Source organism: Gallinula chloropus, assembly GCF_964237585.1.
Source record: "Gallinula chloropus genome assembly, chromosome: 1".
Taxonomy (NCBI): domain Eukaryota; kingdom Metazoa; phylum Chordata; class Aves; order Gruiformes; family Rallidae; genus Gallinula; species Gallinula chloropus.
This window is the reverse complement of record NC_140085.1, coordinates 69,243,125-69,267,003: the sequence shown is the minus strand read 5'-3', so window position 1 is coordinate 69,267,003 and position 23,879 is coordinate 69,243,125. Positions and strand designations below refer to the sequence as shown.

General features: G+C 43.7%; 1 protein-coding gene across 1 annotated transcript; it reads right to left on the bottom strand.

Moving 5' to 3' along the window:
* Positions 1-13,843: 13,843 nt before the first annotated feature.
* PTHLH (parathyroid hormone like hormone) lies at positions 13,844-19,979 on the bottom strand (the record flags this gene model as incomplete). Its single annotated transcript, XM_084279633.1, has 2 exons — positions 13,844-14,270; positions 19,879-19,979. 2 exons carry the CDS (start codon positions 19,977-19,979, stop codon positions 13,844-13,846), a joined length of 528 nt encoding a protein of 175 aa, XP_084135759.1.
* Positions 19,980-23,879: the final 3,900 nt, after the last annotated feature.

The following is a 23,879-nucleotide window of genomic DNA, read 5'->3' as shown; positions in this document are numbered from 1 at the left end:
AGCAAAGAAGGATTTCAAGCTATGCAGTTCTTGGAAATAGGTTGGAGAGCCGGCAGTGCTGTAACCGATGTGTGATTCTCCTTTTAGGAACGAGTCCCATGTGCTGGGTACAGGGCTGAGGAGTAAAAACCTCCCTGCCAGCCAGGGCAGAGGCGTAGTGTCTGCAGCCTTCAGTTAACATTCTCCTGGTGCTGGGAAAAATGGTATTTCTGAAAGGAAAATGGCACTATCTATTTAAGATGTAAGGTAACTTTGATTTCACAAAAGCTGCCCTTAAGCGCAGCATGGAGCAGGGAGGCTCTGAGCAGGGCAGGACTCTTCAGAGTCAGATCGAAGGTGGTAAACACATAGAGGAGATAAAAGTTTGGGATTCTTTGGAGGGAATCCCAGTGAGAATTTAAGCTTTTGATGTGGACACAAGCCTCGTCTCCTGCCTTGCTTCTGCAGCCAGTGCCTCCAAGTTCCAGTAAAGTCAGACTGGAGATGCAGTCTCTCCTCTCACCCTTTCAGCCCCGCCGCCACCACCACCACCACCACAAACGGGTGGCTAGTGCATTGAAGGTCCTGCTTTCATCTGACTCGTTCTCCTTTTCTGTCACAGTGACCTCCAGTGGTTCTCTTCATTTATGTCCTGCATGCTGCATCCTGGAGAAACTGGTCGCTTGGGGTTTTTTTGGGTTTTGTTTTTTTTTTTTTCGATCTTCTCTTTTAAACAACCACAGAGCAAAACCTGTTGAAAGGAAGAAATGAGAACACATCAGTTTTTTAATCAGACTATTGTTGCTCATGTAGGCACCGGATTCCTCCTCGCCGAACGTGCAGGAAAGGCGTGCATCTGTGAGACTGGTGAAATAATTAGCTGGTGAAACAGAACCATTATTTGTGACTATTAAATGAATGAGTAAAACTGTTCTGAGATCTGCCAAAATGTTCACATAGAAAAATCAGACTGCTCAAGGGGAGGGAGGGGGTGAGAGGCTTGGAAAAACTGATTTGCTCAAGTTTGAAGCAGGTCAGGGAAGACTGGGGGAGGGGAAGAGACTAACTTCATCTCTGAGGTGGTCCCACTTTCAAGAACTTTGTGAGCCCTCTTTCTGGAAGTGGTTCTCTTTATACATTCAGACTTGGCTGGCAGCGGTCACCTTGCTTGGCCTTCCCTTATTTAAAGAAACAGCTGCATATGTCAGTGTTTTTGTTGCTATTACTTTGTACCTTGTGCCAGAAGCTCTGAAGCTATAAGCCTGCTCACCCTATATGTGCAGCATATAAATCTGTACTTTTAAAGAGGGCTGATGGGACAGTCCTGGAGGATGAGGATGAAAGGGAAGGGCATCAGAAGCTAGGACTGAGGCACCTCTCTTTGCAAAGAAGAAACAGATAATTATAGACTGGAAGAGGAATTGTGTTGAAAACAAGTTAAACACTTTCAAACTCCGAGAGGCCCTTGGGAATGTTTTTCTGCAGGCAAAACTAACAGTGAACTCAATGCAAAATTTGCCCAATTAAGGGCATTTGAATATAACCCTAGAGCATCCTTCTCCCTACATGTCTAAGACCAACAAAAAAAGTCAGAAGTCTGGGTGTTAAAGAAAATGACTATGAATGAATTTGTAGTTTGTTGTTGAAAATAGCATCAGGAAAATTTACACTTAAATTTTATTGCTTGGAAGCACCTGTGGTGTTTGCTTCAGTTCTGAGATAGCTATGCATCTGATCTACTGTGAGATCTTCCTCCTTCTTGCTAGCCCTGTTTAGTAGCAGAAGAGAAAATATTGGTGAAATGCAGGATGACTCCCAAGAATCCAGTGTGGGATCAGCCTCTGGATTATGTGCTAGCTACTAATAATTTTTTTCCAGTTGGATGAAGAACCTGCCTTTGGACAAGCCGAGTCTGCCTGCCTACGAGGCAGATGATGGGAGGGTGAGCGCAGCCTGCAGCACAAGGTCTGATGCGTGTGTGCTGGTCCCGAGGATAGCTCCTGCTAACATCAACAAAAGATCTGCGGGGTGTTTATAGTGCACCCAGGCAAGCATTCCTTTCACAATACCTAACAGACATTGTATATACCACTGTAGATTGTTCCATATAATCCTACCTAGGCTCTGACAAATAAGACCTCAGCGCCGACTGCTCTTTCCCAGCTTCAGGCGAATTGCCAGCATGCTCCTTTTCCTCTTAATGTGTTAAAATCACCTAGGATGAGCCTCACATTGTCCTGAGGTCTTTTTTTTTTTCTTTCAGAGAATTTTAGATTAGATCCTTGTAATTGTTTTCATTATACATGCATATGTTCTTACTACAATGCTGTTTAAATAATAACATGTGCAGCAAATTATTCATTTAAGTGTGTTCTAAATTTACTGGTGATTTTGGACTGTGAGACAAACTCTTGTTATGTCTGTCTCTGTTGGTCGCTGGCTGCTGGCTTTTTTTATAAGTGTAACTATTAATGGTCCCAGTGGGTTGATCTTTGCCTGATAAAAATGTCTCTTAAATGGATTAAATATAAATGACAGATCATCTGTCATTAGAGCTGCTCAACTCTGAGTATTTACCCCGTGTCATCTTATCATTATCTGAATAACTCGAATACAGTCATAGTGATTGTGATATATTTATTTAAAGTTTTCGTTCTACTGCCAATAGGGAGCCTCTGAAAATGAGCAAAGCTGAGAGCTCTGGATCTGCTTAGCCCTATGGAGTCCTGATGTGAGAGTAAGAGCAATGTAAAAATAAAATAAAATAAAATAAAAAAAAACAGTGGATGTCAGCTGCATTTCATTAACATAGATAACATTTTCTGTATCTTATTTCATGATCTGGTGTTTCAAATATAAACAAATCTACTCTGTCCCGTAAGGAACTTCCTGTAGCAATTGCACAACAGCTAGGCTACTTGAGAAGAGACCTTTTAAAGAACAGCCTCTAGTCATCTTTCACACTTAAAGAACCCCAAAGTTTTGGCAAATTTTTGTACTGATGCCAGTTCCTCACAGTATATCACTTAGAACTGACTGTCACCCAAGAGATTATCAGTAATTCTGTCCTGTAGTGCCCAGTTGTACTGAGACATGAGGCCTCAAATATTCCCAGCCACTGCTGGTGGATTTGGCCTGTTTTTGCCAGGAATACATGGGCTTTGCAGAGTCTGTGCTTTATCATGCTTTTCCTGCATGCAAGTCACAAGTCCAGCAAACATGGAGGACCTATCTGTGAGAGGTGCTTGCAATATTGAGCACTCGTGTATGTAACAACCCCTCTGTGGTCAAGGAGACCATGCAATCGTTGCTTCCTTATTGACTGCAAGCAATCATGTGGGACTCCTTGGTGTGTTAGACTCAAACTGCTTGAGGCAGTAGAGCAAGCCTCGTCAACCCAAGGCACATTTAAGGAAACTTCTCAGTGTTGTTAGGAAACTTGTCCTTCATCTCTTGTGATTTCATACGTGTGAGTGGAATGTCATCACTACGCAATGAGAAGACTCATCATTAGCCCCAAAAGCACGAGAAGTCTATTTTGTCGTATGAAAAATTTGTTAAGTCTATGTGTTTTCCTGGTAAATCTCTCTAGGTTATTACTGGAATGGGAACTGGGGTGATACAAAAGGTAGAAAGGAAAAGGATATATTTACAGACATTTCTTGCCTGCTGACATTGAAAACTGTAGACATTTTAGGTGGGTACAGCAAAGCATTAAATCTTCCCTGTGTCATCTCAGAACTGCAAAAGCAGACTGACCTAAAAACCTGACTGAGGAATTGGTTACTAATACCCCCAGTTCCCATGTTCATGGATATGAGTACCTGCCTGGATGAGAGGAACCTTGAGGCAGTGAGCATTTCACACTGAAGGTTAATCCAGTTGCAGGACTGAATTATTGGCAAAGTGGTATACAACCAGGTTGGGGTTTTTTTTGTTTTGGTTTGTTGTTTTGGTTTGTTGGGTTTGTGGGTTGTTTGGGGTTTTTTTTGGTTGATTGGGGGGTTTTTGTTTGTTTGTTTGTTTTAATTGGATAAAGAATTGATCTTATTTGGGCCAGAGTTTAGCTGCACTCTGACATGCTTGTGTGCTTCCACATCTTTTCAGCTACTAGAGGGTCAAAGAGGGCAAGAATAATTTTCTGAACACAGGTAAAGTGACTAAAAGTGTGAAAACTTGAAATACATCAGAAAAGATCTTCTTTACTCCTCTAGGTTAGTGATATAATGGAAAATTATGACACATACTGGAGAACTCAGACTACAAGGTGGGATTTTTTTTTTCCTTTTGTCTTCCTCTAGTTTACTATTGAAGTGATCCAAATTTTATAAAATGTAGTTCTAATGGCAGTAATCCACACACATTCCTCCTGCCTCTAACATGCTTGTACATGCACACAAACGGCATGGCAAGAAAGGCCATTCCAGTTCCTTTCTGCTTAACGAAGGATTTCCCAAAGTGAATAAGTAGAGATTACCTTGCATTTCCAGTGGGAGAAAAATATCTTCAAATTTTCTGAGTTTTCCTTAGGAGAAGCTTGTACACAACACAGAGTGGTCTTGAAAGTACTCTCTAATGTCCAAACATGTATTCTAGTGTAGCAGTGCAAACGGTGAGGTGTAGAGGATGCTCACCTGCATTGTCAGAGAGCAGGATCCAGCTGTTGGAAAAGGACAGTGCATGGCAAATGCGTTACAAACCACTCTGTTGGACCGCTAACTCATTTGGAAGGAGGGGCATGGAGAGGGTTAGGTCATAGATATTTTCCACAGTAAATTAGTTAGCATTAACTATAGGAAAAAATTATTTTAGTTGTGAGGAGAAGAGTCCAGGAAACCAATTAAAATACTGGATTCTAAGTGGTATATATTAAAAGAATTGTGTGGGAAGTTGTGTACGTAATGTCCACTGAGGCCAATGTCTAGAGAGGTATCATGGTGGATGGCTAATGAGAAATGGACTGTCAGCATGGTCGTCTTTATCTGGGTGAACACTGAAATCTGTGACTCACTATCCGATGAACGTATTCATAGCCTGAAAGAACAGAGATAATCAACCATGCAAAATAATAATAATAATTAAGCCCCAAGCCCAACCCCAAGCAGGGCAGGTAATGTTTTGCCTTTCTGCACCAAGATGGACAGGTCTGAACCCTATTTTGTGTAATAACTGTGATAAAGAAGTAAAATCAATTATCCTAATGCTCCTGATGTTAAAATTGGAGGTGAATACACATGTCTCTTTCCCTGCATTGTTCTTGAAGCCCTTGGAAGAAGCTCGTGGTGGTCTTAGTAGAGCCCACCATCAATTTCTAATGAAATTGATGCTCATGTGACCTGGTTACTCATGCTGGTGGTTTCCTTTTTATAATAGGAGGTATGGTGGTGTGGTGCTTAGGAGATAGTTTGTCCTTCCTCTACTTGTATCTATTCTGTAATTAAATAAAGAACTTCAGACTCCTGAGAAAATTTTCCATCACCTTTTCTATGCATTATATTATGACCAAATAACAAAGTGCTTTAAACTCTCAAAGACTGTAACTAAATACAGCCAGCATTCCCCCACTCTCTGAATTGCTGCAAGAGAGCCAAATTCTCTATGGTGGCTCAGGAGATCAAGGGCACTTACTCATAAGTGAACACGCATGCTTACTACACTGTGGGTGCGTTGTGTGGGAATAGTGCTGTCCACATGTTGAGATGGTGAAGTCCTAAAACTAAGCCAAGTAGTTACTGTGCCTGAAATCCCTTCCTTGAGAGCATAGAGTCATTTCACAGTATAGGCGTAAACTACATTGGCTTTTTTTGAGTGTGTGTCTGTGTGTCTTGAAAGCCAAATGAATGTCTGTGTTTATGAAGGACCACGAAACAAACTCTGTGAGTGGAACTCCAATGTCAGTGAGCTACCACTGCCAAGTGAACAGAGCCTTAAAAAGCCTGTTACTGAGGTCCAGCACAGGGTAGCTGCTGTGAAGAGCTGTCATCATTTGATGTCTCTTAAAAGCTTTTAAGTTCTGTAGTAAACATGGTGACTACTTTAAAACCAGAGCAGCAGTGGGGTGCCAAATATAAGTTCCCCGTGGAGGTCTTGGGTAGTAACAAAGTTTCTGACTGTGTTAGCTGGGTCTGAGAGGCAGGACAGCTGCTCCGTGCATTTCTGAGGTATCCCACCATCTCCTAGTATGACATCCTGGCTTCAATTCTCCGCAATTCTGACTCATCTTTGACCTCTCAAGCTGAAAACTTGTCAACTGGTTTTTAGAAAATTTCAGGCAAAATAGACATATCATTTTTAAACCCAAGACAAGGAAAACACATTGTTTTGTCCATGTTAAGAATATTCTGGAATTTCTTCTGAAAAGTGTTATATTGAAGTGCACCCTCTGCATTAGGAATGTTCTTTTATCACCCTAAAGAACATCTGTACATGTTGTAACCCTCTGGAAAAACACACTCTTTGAATAAAGGCTCCTTTATCAGCAAAAGCCTTTATCACCAAGCATGACTGGATTTAGAGTGCACATCCCTTACTAAACCCCCAAAGGCACCCGGCCACCTTCCAGCTCCCACGTTGCACCAGGAGTGCAGACCCCGCTGTCTGAGCAGGTTTCTGCTCAGATGCTATGGGGGAAAATGGCTGCCTGCTTAGCCAGGAGATTGGGAAAAGGTGCTGGGATAGGGTGAACACTGAGGAGGAAGCCTCCCTGCTCTGTTGTGATTGGTTTTCCTGCTGGCAGCTGGGTAGGGAGTTGAAGAAGCTGGTGTGGGTGCTGAGGGGACAGCATAAACCAGCAGAACTAAAAGTGGGACAAAGCTTGGAGAATGTGAGGTCTGGGAATAGCTGGACAAGAGGAAGGAAGGTGGAGTGTTACTGGGGATGGTGAACACCAGGAGAAATAGAGCTGAAAGGACTTCTAGGAGTGTGGAGAGGGAAGGAGAAGTGAGGAGAGGGACAGTGACATAAATGGGGGGAGCAGAGACTGAGCCATGGAGAGCACAGGGCTGGTTTTGGTTTCAACAGAGGAAAAGGAGTGAGACATGGAGGGGGAGGCAACAGTGGAGAAAGGGAGAGGGAAGAGAAGATAGGTGGCAGAAGAACTGCAACACCTGATCATGTCATTCTAGCCCTGACTATAATGTGGGAACAAAGAAGACAAATGAAAGTTGAGAGAGTACCCTTTCTTCTGGTATTTCTACATTCTCAGAGTCCCTCCTTACCCATAAGACTGCCCGTGTTAAGCATGTTTAGGTGTGTACAAGTGTCACGTAGAATATCAAGTGGCCAGACATGCATGAATGTAAAAGCATAATCTTCCAAAAGGTCATACAATGCATAGATAGAAGCCCTAGCACCATTTTTTTCCTTCCCTGAATAACTCATACCTTACATTTGACATCATCTATGAGGATAAATCCTGATTACTGCAACGTCTCTGAGACAAGCTGAATCATTGGATTGATTCATGCCTGAGAAACTGAAATGTCTGGAAGATTTTGCCCCCCCGAAGTTAGGAAAGCAAATCTGCTCAAGTTTGTCTCAGATATTTTAATTTTTTTCCTGCAAAGCTGAGTGCTCAAAACAACTTCCATCCAGCTTTGCAGAGTTAAATCCAATGGTCTGCAGCAGTGACTTCCAAAATGTAGTCTGTGAACCACAGGACCCATAGACAACTTTTATAATGCCTGTGCAAAGATCTTGAAGGAAACAGCACCTTTGCTTAAATTTGCCACAATTGCAATTTTTACATATAGAAATTAGGGAAAAAATTGCAAGTTCTTAATGAACAGTGTAAAGACATAGGGGAGGTCAGAGGCATTTCAAAATTAGACCTCTTCTTAGGAAGTGGCCAGTTCTACAGAGCCAGGACTTAACATTTGGGTGTATGGTTTTGGTTTGCACTATTTGGGTCCCCTGTCTGACAAGGATCATCCTTTCTGATGAAGATAAATTGTCCCTGACCACTGCAGCTTTAGGTTTTAGTTCCAGCTGGGATACGCTGGTAATCCTGAGGTACAAAATCGTCTTCTGAATATATTGCAGTTAACTTCAGTTGTATAAATCCAAGCATTAGCTGGATACTATAAATAGGATGTGCAAGGACGCCAAGTTGAAAATGTGCAGGAACCATGCCTTTTTTCTTTAATGCAACCCCGAAGTTGTGCTACATTTCAGCATGTGTAATATTTTTCATCTGAAAAGGAAATGATATGTGTGTGCTTTGTGGCTGGAGTAATTAACTGGACATAATGAAGCGTTGAATTTCACACTTTAGAGAAGTGGATTGGGAGGATGGCTAAGTTTTTTGTTAAATGTTTTTGCTTTCAGTGCTTTCTTGGAGGTAGTTTTCTGCAAGATTGGGTAGAAAGCAGAAATACATCTGCTTTATATTATATGATGGCTGTACTTTGGCAATGGAAAAAGATGGCACTTGAAAAAAAAAAGGAAAGAAGAAAAAAGAAAAGCTTGGCAACTACAGAATGGAGCAACAATTACAAGAACTATCTTAAAATTCCCAGGATTTGTAATTTATTTTTCCACGCTTTCATTTTTTTTCTAATGTTGCTGATGTTAAAGGAGTGAGACGGAGGAAATTCAGTAGGACTTTACAAAGTACAGATATCTCCGTGAAACAATCTCTTTCATTCAGGTTGCCCCCACAGCAGCTGCTGTGATTAACATGTGGGTGGTAGCAAAAGGGATCGGAAGCAGGACTCGTATGTTAACTTCAAAAAAAAAGTGCTAGGAGATCTGTTGTGGGTTTTTTCCCTGTTGTTTTCTGCAGCCAGTGACCAAGAAGTAATGAAGATGGTCTCCCCTCCCCTAATGTGCAATTTTCTATGCGTGTAAGGCAGAAATAAAATTAATACAGATGTTTTTCAGAAACAGCCCTGTGGTGGGAAAAGTTATTCAAGCAATGCAAGAAAGATGTGTCACCTTCTGCGGTTTCCATTTTTTCCTTTTCTTTATGTATTCACCCAGGAAATACCCCCCTTTTTTTCCCCTTTCTCATACTAACATAAGGTGGCCCCAAAGTACAAATAGCTGAGACTCTGCTCATGTATTAGACATTTCCATCTTTGAGTAAAATTAGTGGGAGCTGAGGACACTGAGTGTCTATTTTTGAACAAGACTATGGGATGTGACATGCGAGCAACTTCCAAGAGTGTAGTAAGTGATGCATCCCTTGGGGCTGCTTTTCATATCCTCTCGCTTGGAGAGTACAACACTTCAGTTTTCACAGGGCTGGGGGGCTGGAAATGTTGGGAACCGTGTTTTTGCTGCAGTGGGGTCTGAGATACCTGACAGTACCCCCAGGTTGTTAAGCAACTTAGCCGACTTCAAATAGAGCACTGGAACAAAATATATTCCGAGTGATTTTTAAGTGAAAGCTAATGTGAAAATGTGGGAGTTTGAACCAATGTAAACACATTAAATTTAAAATGATTTTCAAATGTAGTAAAGAAAAAAAAACAGCGTTCCTGCTCTTGAAATTCCTAGAGGACACATTTTTCCTTCTGAGTCATGATTTAATTAGATTATATTTTATTATACATTCTTTACAAATTTTAAAATACTGCTATTATACATGCACAAAGGAAAATCAGTTTGAACAATTGTATATAGGCATCCATTGAAGTCAACCACAAAACAGGAACAGTTTATGTCAGTTATCAATGTACTCGATATGTATATCTAAAGTGCATTATGTTACAAAAAATATAGAAAGTCAGCAGCACCAAGATACGTTCACAAAATAAATACACCAGTCAACAAAATAAATTATGGTAAATGTGACAATAATAATTGTCTTAGCCTTAGCAAAAAAAAAAAAAAGAAAAAAAAAAGGAGGAAAATTCACAATAACCAAATGTGCAGTTTCAGAGAGCAATGGGGGAAAAAGGTTTTATTCTGAGCATTTACAATATTTACAGGTAATAAATATTTTAATACTTCCCATATGTTCACTATTACAGAATACTGCAATATGTCTTCCAAAAATCTCTTGCTGAAAATATCAGCGCCTCCTGCAATGAAAAAAAGAACAGAAAAAACAGAAAAATTAATTTTCATTTCAAATACATAGACATAACATTAATAGCAAGAGCACCACAGACTATAACAAGCGTGAATTTCTAAGAAACATCTGCAGTAATAGGGCCTCTTTAACAATGCTAAGGTTTTAGCCATCCTTTCAAGACCTCTGCTATCATTTCCTTCAATGCATCTCAGCTAACAGTACAAAGACCTACAGCTCATTACAACACTGAGGCCGTCAACTCCACTCTATGGTACACTCAGGGAAATAGGAAGGGGCTTTGGTTTTCTTTAGAGCCTTACGCAAGACCATCCCTGAGTGCTACAGGCAGAAAAATCATACCAACCTAGAGTAAAAGTACCAAATTCTAAAAAGAAAATAACACAGTTGGAGAAATGAGAATTTTGTATTGAAGATAAGAAAGTTGTTGTTGAACACACAGATAATCAAGCCCCTGCTGTCTTAAACACTTTTGGACTTCTGATTAAAACAGTCCCATGGGGCTTACTTGGTCTATCTTTCCCATGGATAGTCCACCGGTTAGAACGGGACCTGTTCATCTAAGAGGTAAATGTTCCTACGTTGGCATGTATACAAGTACTTGCAGCACTCATGCAATAAAGGCTGCTTGGGTCTTAAACTGAGCAGACCCTTGATAGCGTCTCTTTAATGAATGAAATGAGAGTTGAAGAGATGGGTCCTGATAGAAAATGAGCATCACGTTAAGCAATGACTCCTGTGGCATTCAAAGCTGAAACAGTCAGCTGCATACAGGCCTAAGGTCTGGGAGTTTTCTCAGGGATGCTGGGAGCCTGGTGTGAGTTCTGCACTCCTCCCTTCCTGGTGAACGCATGAGGACAAAAGCAGAGCCTGCTCCTATCCTGCCAGAATATTACCTTTACTATAACATTATTTTAAGTTGCTCCTTAGCAGCGCTGCGGGAAATGCTAAAGGGTTGGGCTTCTTTCCCTTCTGTCCCTGTGAATGGCACATTTCTGCAATGCACTTTGGTTCCCCAGGAGACAGCTACAGGGTGGAATGTGAAGCTATAAGATGGAACGTGATTTGCTGTGTTGCTGGACTGATCGCTGAAGCTGTGGGTAGTAGCATTCCACATGGCAGACGTGTGTGGGCATGAGATCCACACAAAAAGTAAATCCTCAAGAGTTTAAGAGGGGTTTTTTTTAAGTGCACATTGGATGTGAGACTATATTTGACATTAGGGAGTCTACTCTTTTGAAAGATTTCTTAGGAAATTAGGTAATAGCAGCTTAATTGGAATGGGAATATAGCTGGAATGTCCATGAGAAAGAATTTTTTAAGTGACTGGAGTGGAAATACAGGCATAGAGATCCTTAGTAATTAACTAGTAATATTAGGGTATATTCAGGCTATATTGCGATATGTATAATAATGGCACACAAGTCATACAGTGTGACTGTATGCACTACACAGGTCTGTTTTTAAGAGGCTGACATTTTCAATTTGGCTTGGATTTTAGGCTTTGTTTTAGAGTTTAAGCTAAGCCACATCTTGACAATGGGCTCTGTACTAATGACTACTTGCAAGCTGCTTTCTGTGATTTGGTCCCAGATTTTGCAAGATTGGTTTCTCTTACGAGATTCTTCCTGTATTAAGTCAAAAGATCTGAAAGAATATTATTTTTGGTCTTTTTTCTGACCTAAACCCCAAATTTCAGGATCAAGATTGGGCAGAGGGAACCAGCATGAGGATTTTAGTTCAGTGTGTTGAGCAGAAAAGGAGCACAGAGATGCAGTGAGAAGCAAACTTAAAGCTTATCTTTGTATTTGTTTGACATTTATCCTGCTTATCCACTCCTTCAGTGTAGTGATGCTTCTCCTAAGATGCAGCTGGCCTTAAGTGTGCTACAAAAGCAGCTTCTATCTGTGTAGCATATAGAGATCCTGTTTGCACACACCTTCCTTATTCCCTATACACAGATAGAGCAGAAGTTCCCAATTCAGCTCAGTACAGCTGAGGAATCAACCTCACTCAGATGTGGTCATCCCTCCACCTAAAATGTGCTTGCCCACCTTGTGCCAACAGCCACATAGAAAACTGCATTGAACCTGACTCCCTCCAAAGCACATATCAAGGAGCTGGCACTTGCTTTCATCTAAAGTTTAGAAATCATACCTCTTGCCAACCTACTGGCATAACTACAGGCTCATATACCAGCTGATTCTTAAGAGCTGAGCTAGCATATTATGCTCTGTAGATGTGAAGGAGGAATTTTGTTTTCCTGGTTTATGGCTTTTTTGTTTTATCATCTCCAATGAAGTATCTAAAATATAGCTCTTCTTTATGAATCTGTTTCTTGCTCTGGAGAAGTACTGCATCTTGGACAATAATATAAATGAGGTAAACCTGGACGTTGCCTTCAGCAGTCTCGACTCCACAGTGAAAGTTGACGGCCTTCAAGCCATCCAAATGTACTTGGAAGAGAAAGGCTGAACTAGGAAAATCAACAGGATTGTATCTGTCCTTTTATATATCCCATTGGATATACAACCAACAGTTGAAATGCCCTAGGATATTTTTTCCCCTACATTCAAGAATTCTTTGTGCCAAAGACAGGTGCTATTTATTGGTCACCACTGTTCCTTAATGCCTGTTGAAATGTCAGGTGGCCCCTGATTAGAATGCTGGAGCATGTCTTTCCTAAGGCGGTGAGACAAACCAGCCCCTCGTACTTCACTACTAACTCCTACAGCCAAACTGGTTTATGGTCTGGGACACAATACCTAGACCAGAATATTAGTAACTCCTGTAGATGCCAGAAGAAGTTGAGGTGATGGAGCATGCTCCAAACTGTGGCCTGTAACTGTTAATACTGGATTTTAGTAAATCCCACAGCTGGTGTCTCTCTCTAAGGGATTTACTGTGACCAAGTGGTGCTTCTCTTACGTTCCTTTTCTTCCAAAGTGAGGACACAAAAGGGTGTGGTTTTTGCATTTGGGTTAAAGCTGCAAACATCTAAGGAGAGCTGAGGGGTGGACTCTCGCAAACGTGCAGACTTCTACTCAAGCTGAGATGACTACGAGTGAATGAGTCGCTTGGGGCACCTAAGTTGAAGCCTCCAGCTCACCACTGCCCTGAAAACCCTTCATTGTCATACATGAGGGAAGCACGCCTCTCTCCAAAAGCAATGCTCAACATTTTTCAGCAGCAACGTAATTGTTTCATGAGCTGGCAAAAAGATGGAGCTGAATTAAAAAGTCCTAATGGCAGGGAAAATTTTATGGTGAAAGGCTGGTCTGCATTGTTTGCAGATATTGCTAAGAGAGAATTTTTCCGTGTTCTCCCCTAAGGTTAAACAGTAAAATGAAAAACTGTAAAGCGAGGGTAGGAAAGTTGCCAAAAAGGGGAGGCGTTGAGAGGGAGGAAAGAAAACTTCGCCATTTTATAGATGCAGAGCCTTAAATAAAACTCCGAGCTTTCAATCTGCTGAGGCCCAAGTGTGGGACCAAGATCTCAAGTGAGAGACACTATGGTTAAAACAGGAAAGGAAATTTTAATGGCCATGATGCACTTTGGTTTTTTGCAGAAATAACTCTACTTACTACTCACTCAGTTTCAGGAAGTTCATGGTGGCAATAAGGTGTTTACTTGAGTTGTTTGTCATAGGACTTTGTCACCAGTGCAAAGTGGAAAGGGTACTTACCCCCAGAGAGCACCCTGAGACTGTGCAGTACTAGGAAAGGGACTGCCCGTTTATGAGCGCATGTTTGAGCAAGGCCTCAGCCTCACACACGGAAAGACAATCGTTTCAGTACATGGTATGCCCCCCAAAAGGATGCAGCAGAATTACCTTAAAGTGTGATTATGTGTAGTAACAGAGTTGTCCAAGAGTGGGCTCTCAGTCATGCCGCTTCCATACATGCCAAAATTTAACCAGGTCGAGCGGGCTCGCCTCTTTTTCTTCTCTTGTTCCTTACGTTTTCCAGGCTTTGCTTTCTTTTTCTTCCCTGATACCTTCAGGGGCTGCTCCTTGTAGGTCTGTGATTTGTTTGTCTCCTGAGTTAGGTATCTGCCCTCATCTTCGCTACCAAATCGGACAGGGTAGTTCTTCGTGTTGGTAGCAGGCTTAGGGTTAGGTGAAACCTCTGAAGTTGCACGGATTTCGGCAGTGTTGACGCCTTCAATTAAATTTTGAAGGAATATTCGTCTTCGTAAGTCTTGGATTGACTTGCCCTTGTCATGCAATAGCTGGTGCTCTGACACAGCCCGTTTGCTAAAGAAAGAGTAGAGAGGAAGAAAGAAAAATAAAAAGGTTAGGATTTGGTATTGCCCAGTGCTTGGCAGAACTCCTCTCTCCCCTGGCAGTGGCAGCCACAGTGAGACTGTGTACCAGCTCTCAGGCTTGGAGACGTCCAGTTAAGTCAGACTGCTGGAGCAAGTCCTGCTTCTCAGTGTAGCTGCTCCCTACAGAGAAGGGAAAGACCTAAGCGGGTAATAATTCTCAGCTGACCAATCACACACCACTGGACCTGGAGTTGGATTAGTCACTGCTCTGTTCTAGGAAAGCATTACAACCCTTAATATATCACACTTCAGGCAGTAAAAGTAGGAAGGCAGTTGTCAGAGATAGGAAAGCTAAAGGATCAGATAATGCAGCACTGCAGTCAAGCAAGGGGGGAATAACAAGTACTTGTACTGAAGCCGGAAGCAGTGTTTATACAGCATCATCCTAACAATTTTCTTCTGCTCAGTCATGTACTTCAAAAACATAAATAAATACATAAAAGTGCACTTCATTTCTAAATTTAAATAGTGCAATTGCAGAGGCGTAATGGAAAAATGTTTGAATTAATGTGCCTAAAATGTAGACGCTTCAGTCCATCATGAGCCACCCAGAGAGGCAGCAGCCTGAGCATCAGCAGAGGTGAACCTCAGCCACTCCTGTTGATTTTACTCATTGGCCACTTGTGTCTAACTAGGGCTTCAGATGCCTTTCTAGTATTCTATTAAGCATGAACTTTGGGGGGGCAATTTCATGTCTGCTGTGCTCTCTGAGGTTTTTTTCTGTGCTCTCTTTATCAGACCATCTTCAAGACCATCTTAGCTTGTTTGAGTGGGTCTCTGGTATACCAGAGGTTAGTCAACCAAAAGGTCACAGATTTTGTGACCTTTTGGTTGACTAACCTCTATCTTATTTTTGAGAAACTGGGTGATGGTTAACTGTCTGTCTTTCAGAGATGTTGTACTGGCAAAGAAGGTATGAAATATCAGAGAAAAGAAGACAAAAATGTCACCTGGATAATAAACAAACATGAGAAAAAATGTGGGCTTTTATTTTTCCTTGATGTGGGACAGACGCACAGCTGCACTGTGAACCACAGAAGAAGAACAAGCTGGGATTTCAGCTATGTTCCCATGAATGATATAACAGAGTTTATCCTACTAGTTGCCCTCTTTCAGTGCACTGAGATTGGCTACATATCCCCTCATCTTGCATCAGGGTACTGCATGTGACTGGATTTTTACTGGCCAAAGAAAATGAATTTACTGCCTTGCCTGTCGTATAATCATTTGGTCAGCTAGCTGAATAAGAAGTTGTTTCTGTATGTGGGTGAAATGGGAGAAGACACATTACTGTGAGCAAGTATTCCTTCCTTCTGTCTCATCCCTAGTTATTCTGCTACATTACCAGATTTCAAAATGTGGTAGGCAAAGATAGTAATCTAAATGATAGGGAGTGTTCTGCAATTTATCTTTTTCAGTTCCTTCAGCCAAACTCTTCAGATTTGTGACCTGATCAACAGTACAGCCATTTGAAACTGGCAACTTCAAATAGCATTGGCTTAAGAACACCCCCTTCACTTTTTGTCTTTGTAGAGCTGCACTTATTGACTACTGGGTTCCAGTGATGGGTTTCAAAGCGCTATTACATTTCTATTACTCGGTGTAAAATTCTAAGCAGCTACCTCCCATTCTGCAATGCAAATGGATATAGTAGGGGTACTTGCTCAAAATCAGGCCTAGATATAGTCAGATTTGTAAACATGCATTGGACCAAACATTTTTTGGTTTAAGCATCCCAAAATCAGTTTTGGGTGGCTTTAGGACAAATATTTCATTAATGTTGCTAAGTGAAAACGTGATGTGATAACATTGAGTACTTTCTCTTCAGTGCAGCTGTGACCATTGATGCAAGCTCAAGATCTCCCCCAGGAGATTTTTTTTGACCAGTGCACTCCCTGAAGCTCTCCAATAGACATCTCTAGCAACCTTCTCATTTAGCTCAGTCTGTTTTGCAAGTATGTTGATAAAACTAGTACCTAAGGTTCCTCTGAGTGGCTTGCTTCTGTGCGGCTTGTCAAGCTGTCGATTGTGGCTCACATTATATTCCTAGCACCAGTTTTCCCAGGACATCTGCATTGGAAATGCAGTCCTTCTTTCACTCTTCTATCTTATAAAAAAGCATACAAAATCTCGGTGCTTTACTGAGTCTAAAACCAGTATGTCTCATGTGATGAGCAAAGCTTTCCTGCTGCCTCTTGTAAACTACCAAGGATAATTCCTTTTATCACAGACAAACCTAAAGCTGCCTTAATCCTATAATGTGTGTTTGGTCAATTTACCCACTGTGACAAAATCTCAAATCTCTAAAGCCTGTCATTAAAGCACTCTTGATTGAAAAGCTATTCCATTTTACAGAGCTGAAACCTAAAGGTTTTGTTCCAGCACACACAAGGCAGTCAATGCGCATTACAAGATCTACATCTTGAGTGAGTATGCATTCCCAGAATAATGCCAGGGACTGACACGGGAAGGGTTAGTGTGCCAAAGAGGGTGGGTTCCTGTTTAAATGCCTGTATGATATTTAGCATTAAGTCTGGCCCCAAATAACATTCTGCTATTCCAGATGATTGTATAACATTACGTAGTGTTACATTTCACATGACTTTTGTTACTCAGCCAGGCTTAAGGATTACATTTTGCCTACCAATTTCCTCTGTATACTCTAGATCAAAAATCTCCATAAAACAAAGAAGATGTGGTAGATACATATCTCTCTGACCTTCTGCCTCCTTCTGCCTCAGTTATTCAAACAACTCCTGTGTTTGTAAATCAGGGGAAAAAATACTTGCCCAAGAAGGCTGATGTAAGAAGTGCTTCATAATGGAGATATCAACACTATCTCACCCACACACAGAGTAGGAAGGCAATGGAAACTGGATTGATTGCATTCACATATTGGGTATGACACATAAAAAATATAAATTAGGCTGTTAGGGTTAAGATGACCCACTAGAGGTCCCTTCCATCCTTCTATAAAATGCGCCTCTCATTCAAGGAAAAAAGAGTCTGACCCCAAATCAAGTGCAGCAAATGCTAAGCTTACATGTAGTGGTGGGCACTTCTGAGAGAAGAACATTGATGGTTTGCATCTGACTAGAGTGTCCAAACTCATTACCATGTCCAAGTACACTGTGCACATATGAGATGTAATGTCTCATTACAGGGGAAAACAGTAGAAATCCATGACCTGTGACTAGTCTGACTTCATGTACTTCTAGATAAGCTGCTATTGTCAGGCACATTCTTTCCTTTTTTTTTTTTTTTTCCTCACTGGCTATCTTGCATCACTGAAAGGCAACATTCTTCAAGTGACAAGTTTCTGTCTCAGAGTTGCTCTTGCTTCACTGTTATTATCCTTGACTATTCACGTTGGGTCTGATTGTAACTGGAAAATAACTAGAAAGGATTCAGTCAGCTCTCTGTCTGGATTTTGCAATACTGAGTGCCCTTGCCACTGGCTCCAAAGGGAGTGAAAGCTGCTCAGCCTATCTCAGGGTTAGGAAAAATATTTTGAGGAGATCTGGGGACATGATGCTGCAGTGTCTGGGCATGCTGATAAAAATATCTAATTTCACTTTGAGGCATTACTGGGTTTCTCAAAAGTTCTTCAGCAGCTAAAGCATTTCTACAACAAATAAGAAGTCTGGAATCTTTTCTTGGGACAATTTGCTATTGCTTTCCATGGGAGATTTGCCTCAGTAAAGTCTGTAGAATCAGGCCTATGTCATTTTGATTACTTTTGCATGGCTATAATAATGTGCTTCAGCATTTTCATCCATTACTAGTTTAAGTCTTTGACTGAAAAAAAAAAAATCTCTAGGCTTAAGTGAGTTATTAACCATTAACTCTAGGAATGGTTTGTGGTGATATTAAAACAGGACACATGTTTGAGTGTGGTGTCTGTGTTTGTGCTGTACCCACAAATAAAACTACGTGAATGCCACTAACTGACAGCTAACTGGTTTCTCCTGTGTGTTTTACATGCCACAGCAAAGAGGGAGCTGAGAAATACATTTTTACTGTTCAGCTTCCACTTTTTTCCCCCCTCTGCCAGGCTGGAATGGGGATGTTGGGAAGACCTCTAATCCTGACCTTTAAAAACAAGTGTTAAAACAGCGCTAGCTTCAAAAAGAGAGTGTTTCTTAGCAAATCTAATTTATTTTAACAACAAGTTTGGCTTATGTCCAGTTTCCCAGCCAAGCAAATACAGTGTCTGACTGCACTTCAATTCTTTTCATTTTTTTATTTCTGCAACTGAGATTTGGTTCCTCTATATCCAAAGAAAATAGTATCAAATGAAAGAAATTGCTCAACAATAGTTTGCAGGAGTGCAAAACAGCTAAGCATGAATAGAACTGGGAAGAAATATCAGCAATAACATGTTCTACACAATTTGCTGTAGGAGATTTGTAATAGCTGTCTGCCTGATGCCAAGGTTTAGGTGTGTCTGAAGTCACTTCACCTGGGGGATTTTTTTTGTTGCTTAACTGGCAGAGGAAGTGCTATTTGGAGATCTTGTCCTTATGCATGTAATAAAACAGTTACAAGGAAACCCATCTGAAATTGTTTGCTGTGTCATGTTTCCCTATAAGTTCTGATTGGATTTTCCAACCCTCCTTCTCCAACCTGACTTCCTTTTGACCTTAGTAACAATACAGCCCTTCCCAGTATGACTGAAGTATTTCTTCCTTAAAAAATCTGATGCAAATCCAGTGAAAGCCAGTGAGTTTGATGCGTGAGACAGCTGCTCCCACACCAGCCCAGTGGCTTCTATTCTGCACTTTGCATAGGGCTATTAGTATAAACCATGCTGATTATTTTGGAAGGAACAAAAAGGTCGTTTCCTGAACAGACTCTCTTAAGTTACATTATCATTTATCAAAAAATATGCTGCTGCCTCCAAGTCAGATTCAGGACTCCCTTTGATATTTTTTTTTAATTATTTTTTTTCTCCCCCAGAAATGGCAGAAATCCAAATAAGTTGTTCAGTACTCCAGTTTCATGATGGCCCTCACTGCAGCGTGTTTCCCTTACCCTTATCAATATTGGCTCCATGCCAGTGCTAAAGTATCTGGTACATAGCGAAACACAGAGCAGTTTGATACATCGGGATGCTCCCGAGGCCCTCGCAGGGCACAGAAAGGTGCACGGACAAACCGCTGCATTGCTGCTCCCCTCGGAAGAAGAGACCCTCAGCCTTAGCATCTCCTTCCCAAAAAGCTTTCTGAGCTCAGACAGCAGAAAAGCGTCCTTTCCCTGCCCGGAACACCCTCTGCTTACCCCTTAGACACGACCACCGAGCACCTGGGGCAGGTAACCCGGGGTGGCTCCTCTGTGGAGCCGCCGCGGGAGTGCTGCCGGAGGCTGCAACACACACTCCCCCTTCCCCCCCAACTCCCGCCGCCCACCCCGAGCTGCTCCCGGCACCGGCCTGGGGGACCCGGACACCTCCCTCCCTACCCGCACCATCACCGAAGCAAGAGGAAAGGAAAAAAAAAAAAGAAAAAAAGAAAGGAAAAAAAAAAAGAGGAACTCACAGTCTGCGGCTGATCCCTTCTACTGATCTCCCGTACGAGGGCACGGAGTAACTCAGCAGAAACACTGCGAAACTCCACTGCTGGAAGAGTTTAGTGAACATTGTATCCTCCGGGTCTTAAAACCTGCAAGGAAAGGGAGATCAGATCCCGAGCGTGACATGCGCCAGCGCCGTCCTCAAGCGTACCCGCTTTCGGCTCTACCAGCTCCGAGGTTGGGAAGGAAAAGCAAACTTCCTGAGCTCTCGGCAGCGGGCTCACTTCTTCCAAACTTCGCTCCGTCTCTCTCCCTTCCTTGCTGTCTGCCTCTCTCTCTCTCTCTCCCTCCCTCTTTCCCTCCCTCTCTCCCTCCCTCCCTGTCTCTCGCTGCCCGGAGGCAAGATCTCTCTCAATATTAGTTTAAAAGCAAAAATATAACAATAAAAAATACCACCTAGCTCATCTCTGAACCGGGTTAGAGAGCACGCCCGTCTAGCTCCCTGAGCCGTGGTCAATTGTAGTCCGCTAAGCCGCTGTCTCAGGGCTTTAAGTTAGAGGAAAAACTCTCTTTGCAGATAAGGCAAGCTTCCCAAAAGTCAGCTCAGCTACCCTCTTCCCTGTAAACACACGCGCGGGGACACACACACGCGCACACACACACACACAGATTCAGCGGGGAGGGGGATGCCTCTATACATCTGTCTTTATACCTCTGAAAAGGAGGAAAAAAAAAAGAAAAACGAGCTCAGGTTCACGTCCTCTGTTTCCGGCAAGTTGGGTCCAGAGCCGTGACAAGGAAAGGGAACTCAAGCAAAAAACGCTGCCCGGCTGGAGAGCCCGAGAAGTCTAAGAGGAGCTGTAGGTAGCCCGCGGAGGCTCAGAGGCTGGGAAGCATGCTTGTGGCTCCGCAGGTTGGATTGGGCTGGAGCCTGCGATGTTCACACGCTCCGAAGCAGCCTCTGGGAGACCTGCGGGAGGACGGAGGGTTTTTGCAAAGAGATGGCGCCCTAGGAACATGTGCGGAGAGAGCGAGAGCCCAGGCGGGATACCCACAGCCAAAACGGAGAGTAGAAGTCAGCGCTTCCTGGGACCGGAATCAAAAAGGACAGAAGGGAAACACCCGACAGCAGGCGCACTCGGCAGACCCTGAGGATTCTGGCTAAGCTCTTCGCATCTTCTGCAGCCGGGCTCCTCTCTCCCTCCTCTCGCTCTGCCTGCACCTCTCCCTTTTTGTTTTTACCCCCTAGGTCAGTGTCGTCGTCGTCCCGTCCCCCCGTTCGTTCCCCCCACCCCCGCGCCGTAGCACCGTGGAAAGGGCGATCCCCCCCCCCATCAGTAGGACCACTTTTTAGATCAATCCCAAAAGCTCAACCTGGGATCGTTGCCGCCTTTCCTTTCACACACCTACCGTTGTTCGTCGCAGCTCCCCTATTAGCTGGAGGGCTGATTCTTAATGATGTTAATTGTACGCTAGTAAAAGGGGTGGGTGTGTGTGTGTGTAGGGGGGGAGGGCTAAGGGGGAGGGCTGGGGGAAGGATTCGCAGTCTATGAACACAGGCGCTCCTAGCCAAAAAAAGTAAATTAGTGGAAAGTTTTCTCCTCCTCTCCCTCTTTCGCCTTCCACTTCTCCCTCCGTCAATCTGGCCAGGGCGTTGCAAGTATCTGTGTCAGGTTGCGCTGCCGTGTGAGCCGGGCAGCGACCCGGGGCTGCGGCGGCAGCGGCGGCGGTGTCCGGAGCGGCGGTGGGCTCGGCCAGCCCCCCTGCGCCCCGCAGGGACAGACTGCTGTCCCTGCGCCCCACCGGCAGCCCCGCACAGACAACCCCCCGCGGAGGGACCACATTTTTCCACCGCAGGAAAACACTCATGCAAAAACACAAAGGTAACAGGAATCCGCCCCTTTATACAGACTGCTTGTGCCAGAAACTGCCCCCGGCTACTACGAAGTGAAGCTCAGGGAGAAAGCTCGGGGGGGGGGGGGGTGGGGTGGTGAGGGGTGTTATTGCGCCCCTTGCCCCTACCCCCGACGGCTCTTGGCACGGGAAATACCTCGCAAGCCAATCTCCTCTTTGCCGGCAGAGGATGGGCTCTCCCGCAGCTCCTGTGGCCCTGCCCAAGCGGGCAGCAAAGAACACCTGGGGACACCGGCGACGTCCCGGCACCTTCCCGGGAACTCTCACCGCTCCGCGGCCGCGCACTCTCCGTTCCGCGCCCCCCCGCCGAAACCTCCTGGGAGCGACCTGCCGGCGGGCAGCGCCGTTGCCCTCGGGTACGGAGGGGTCGCTCGTTTCTGCCCCTGACAGCCTGATTTACAGCAGTGCTTTCCCAACGCCCTCGCAAGCCGCAACACAACACCGAGGTGTGCCGGCTGCTCGCTCCTTCTCATCTTCTTCTCCCCGTACCGAGGAACGCTCTCTGAAGAAAGCTTTGGTGCGAAGCAAGCGATTTTTTTTTATTTTCTTTCTACCTGCAGGTCATTCCGCGTTAAACGACGCCCGCTGCCACGCTTTAAAAGCCCAGCTCCTCAGCCAAATTTCATACCGCATAGGCAAATAAAACCCAACACATAAGAGCTGAAATAGAAATCATGCTGAAAACATTAAATCGTTTACGCTGTAAATAAATTCCCCGAACACCTGGTAGGCTATAAATTAAAATGTATAGCTAATAGGCTTCTTTGATTTACACTGCCCTTTCGACTAATTAAAAATAATTGTGACATCCCCCGAAAACAGCCCCCACACAGCAACAGGTCTACTGCTCATGTTAAAGGTAAAACGTCCATCAAATATTATTTTTAGAATTTCCTTTCCCCCAGAAATAAAAATATAAAAAAAATAAAAAAGAAGAAAGCCCAACCCTTACAGACTCAGGAAAAATAAATAGCCTTTATAAACTTGGAATACTGAAGTTTCTTCACAATTTATTACTTCACCTTTTCCTTGAGTTACAGCCCTCTGTGCCTCTCAGAGATCACCCTGGCCAACAGTGGTTGATCTTCTCAGCAATCGCTTCCAAAACTATGTTCTATCCTTAAGAAAAAGAAAAGGAAAAAAAAAAAGTGAAACAAATAAAAAATAAAAGTAATACTTTTCAAAAGAAATCCAGTCTACAGATTTTATTCTGCCTGGAATAGATGAGTGCTAAGTAAAGGGTCTTAAAAGCAGGTGCTTTTCTCCCTTGATGCTCTTTTTATCATGAGGAACAGAAGCTTCTCCTAATATATATAGTGAGGGAGACCCTTCTCTATTGCTTTTATTGAAAAGACCAAACTTGTGACATCACTAACCACCTTCCTATGGCTGAGTTTGCCTCATCTCTGTCTCAGTGGGCTTGGAGGAAAAAAAAAAATACAACCCAACTATGGCTTTGCTAATATGGCAGGAACTGAGCAGTGCCAAATCCGTTTAGGAGACTTACTATCATACCACGATACCATACCCTCCTCCTCCTCCTCCTTCCCCCTCCTCCGCCCCCCCCCCCCCCCCCGAAGCATGTCTGTCATCTGTAACAACCGGCACAGCGCTTTTTCTTCTGCCACCTACACAAATGCTTAACTCGTGAGCAAACTCCTCCTGGTACCTAGCCTCACCGCAAGCCTGAGCCCTCCTCCGTGGCAAGACGAGGTGAAGAAGCCCCTCTACCTGGGAGTAGAGGGGGGTACCCGTCGGATGGTACCCAGCCGGCTGCGCGGAGCCGGGGATGCGCCTCCCGGGAGGGACCCGGCGCCACCTGCAGCATCTCACATCAGCGGACCCGGGAGCTCCTCCCTGCCAGCTCCGGGTGTCCCCCGGCTTCGGGAGTGCGTGTATGAGAGAAAGAAGGGTGTGTGTGTCTGTGTGTGAGGCTGGAAGAGGGAAAGGACCGGCGGAGCGATGCTTTGGCGCAGGTGTGCGTGCGTGATTCCCATCCCACCTGCGCCAAAGCATCGCTCCGCGCAAAGGGCACCACCGGGCACGGCTGGTCCCGTGTCTAGGAGCGGGGAAAAGGCACAAGTTTGTTCCAGTTTCACCTGCCGGGGCCTCG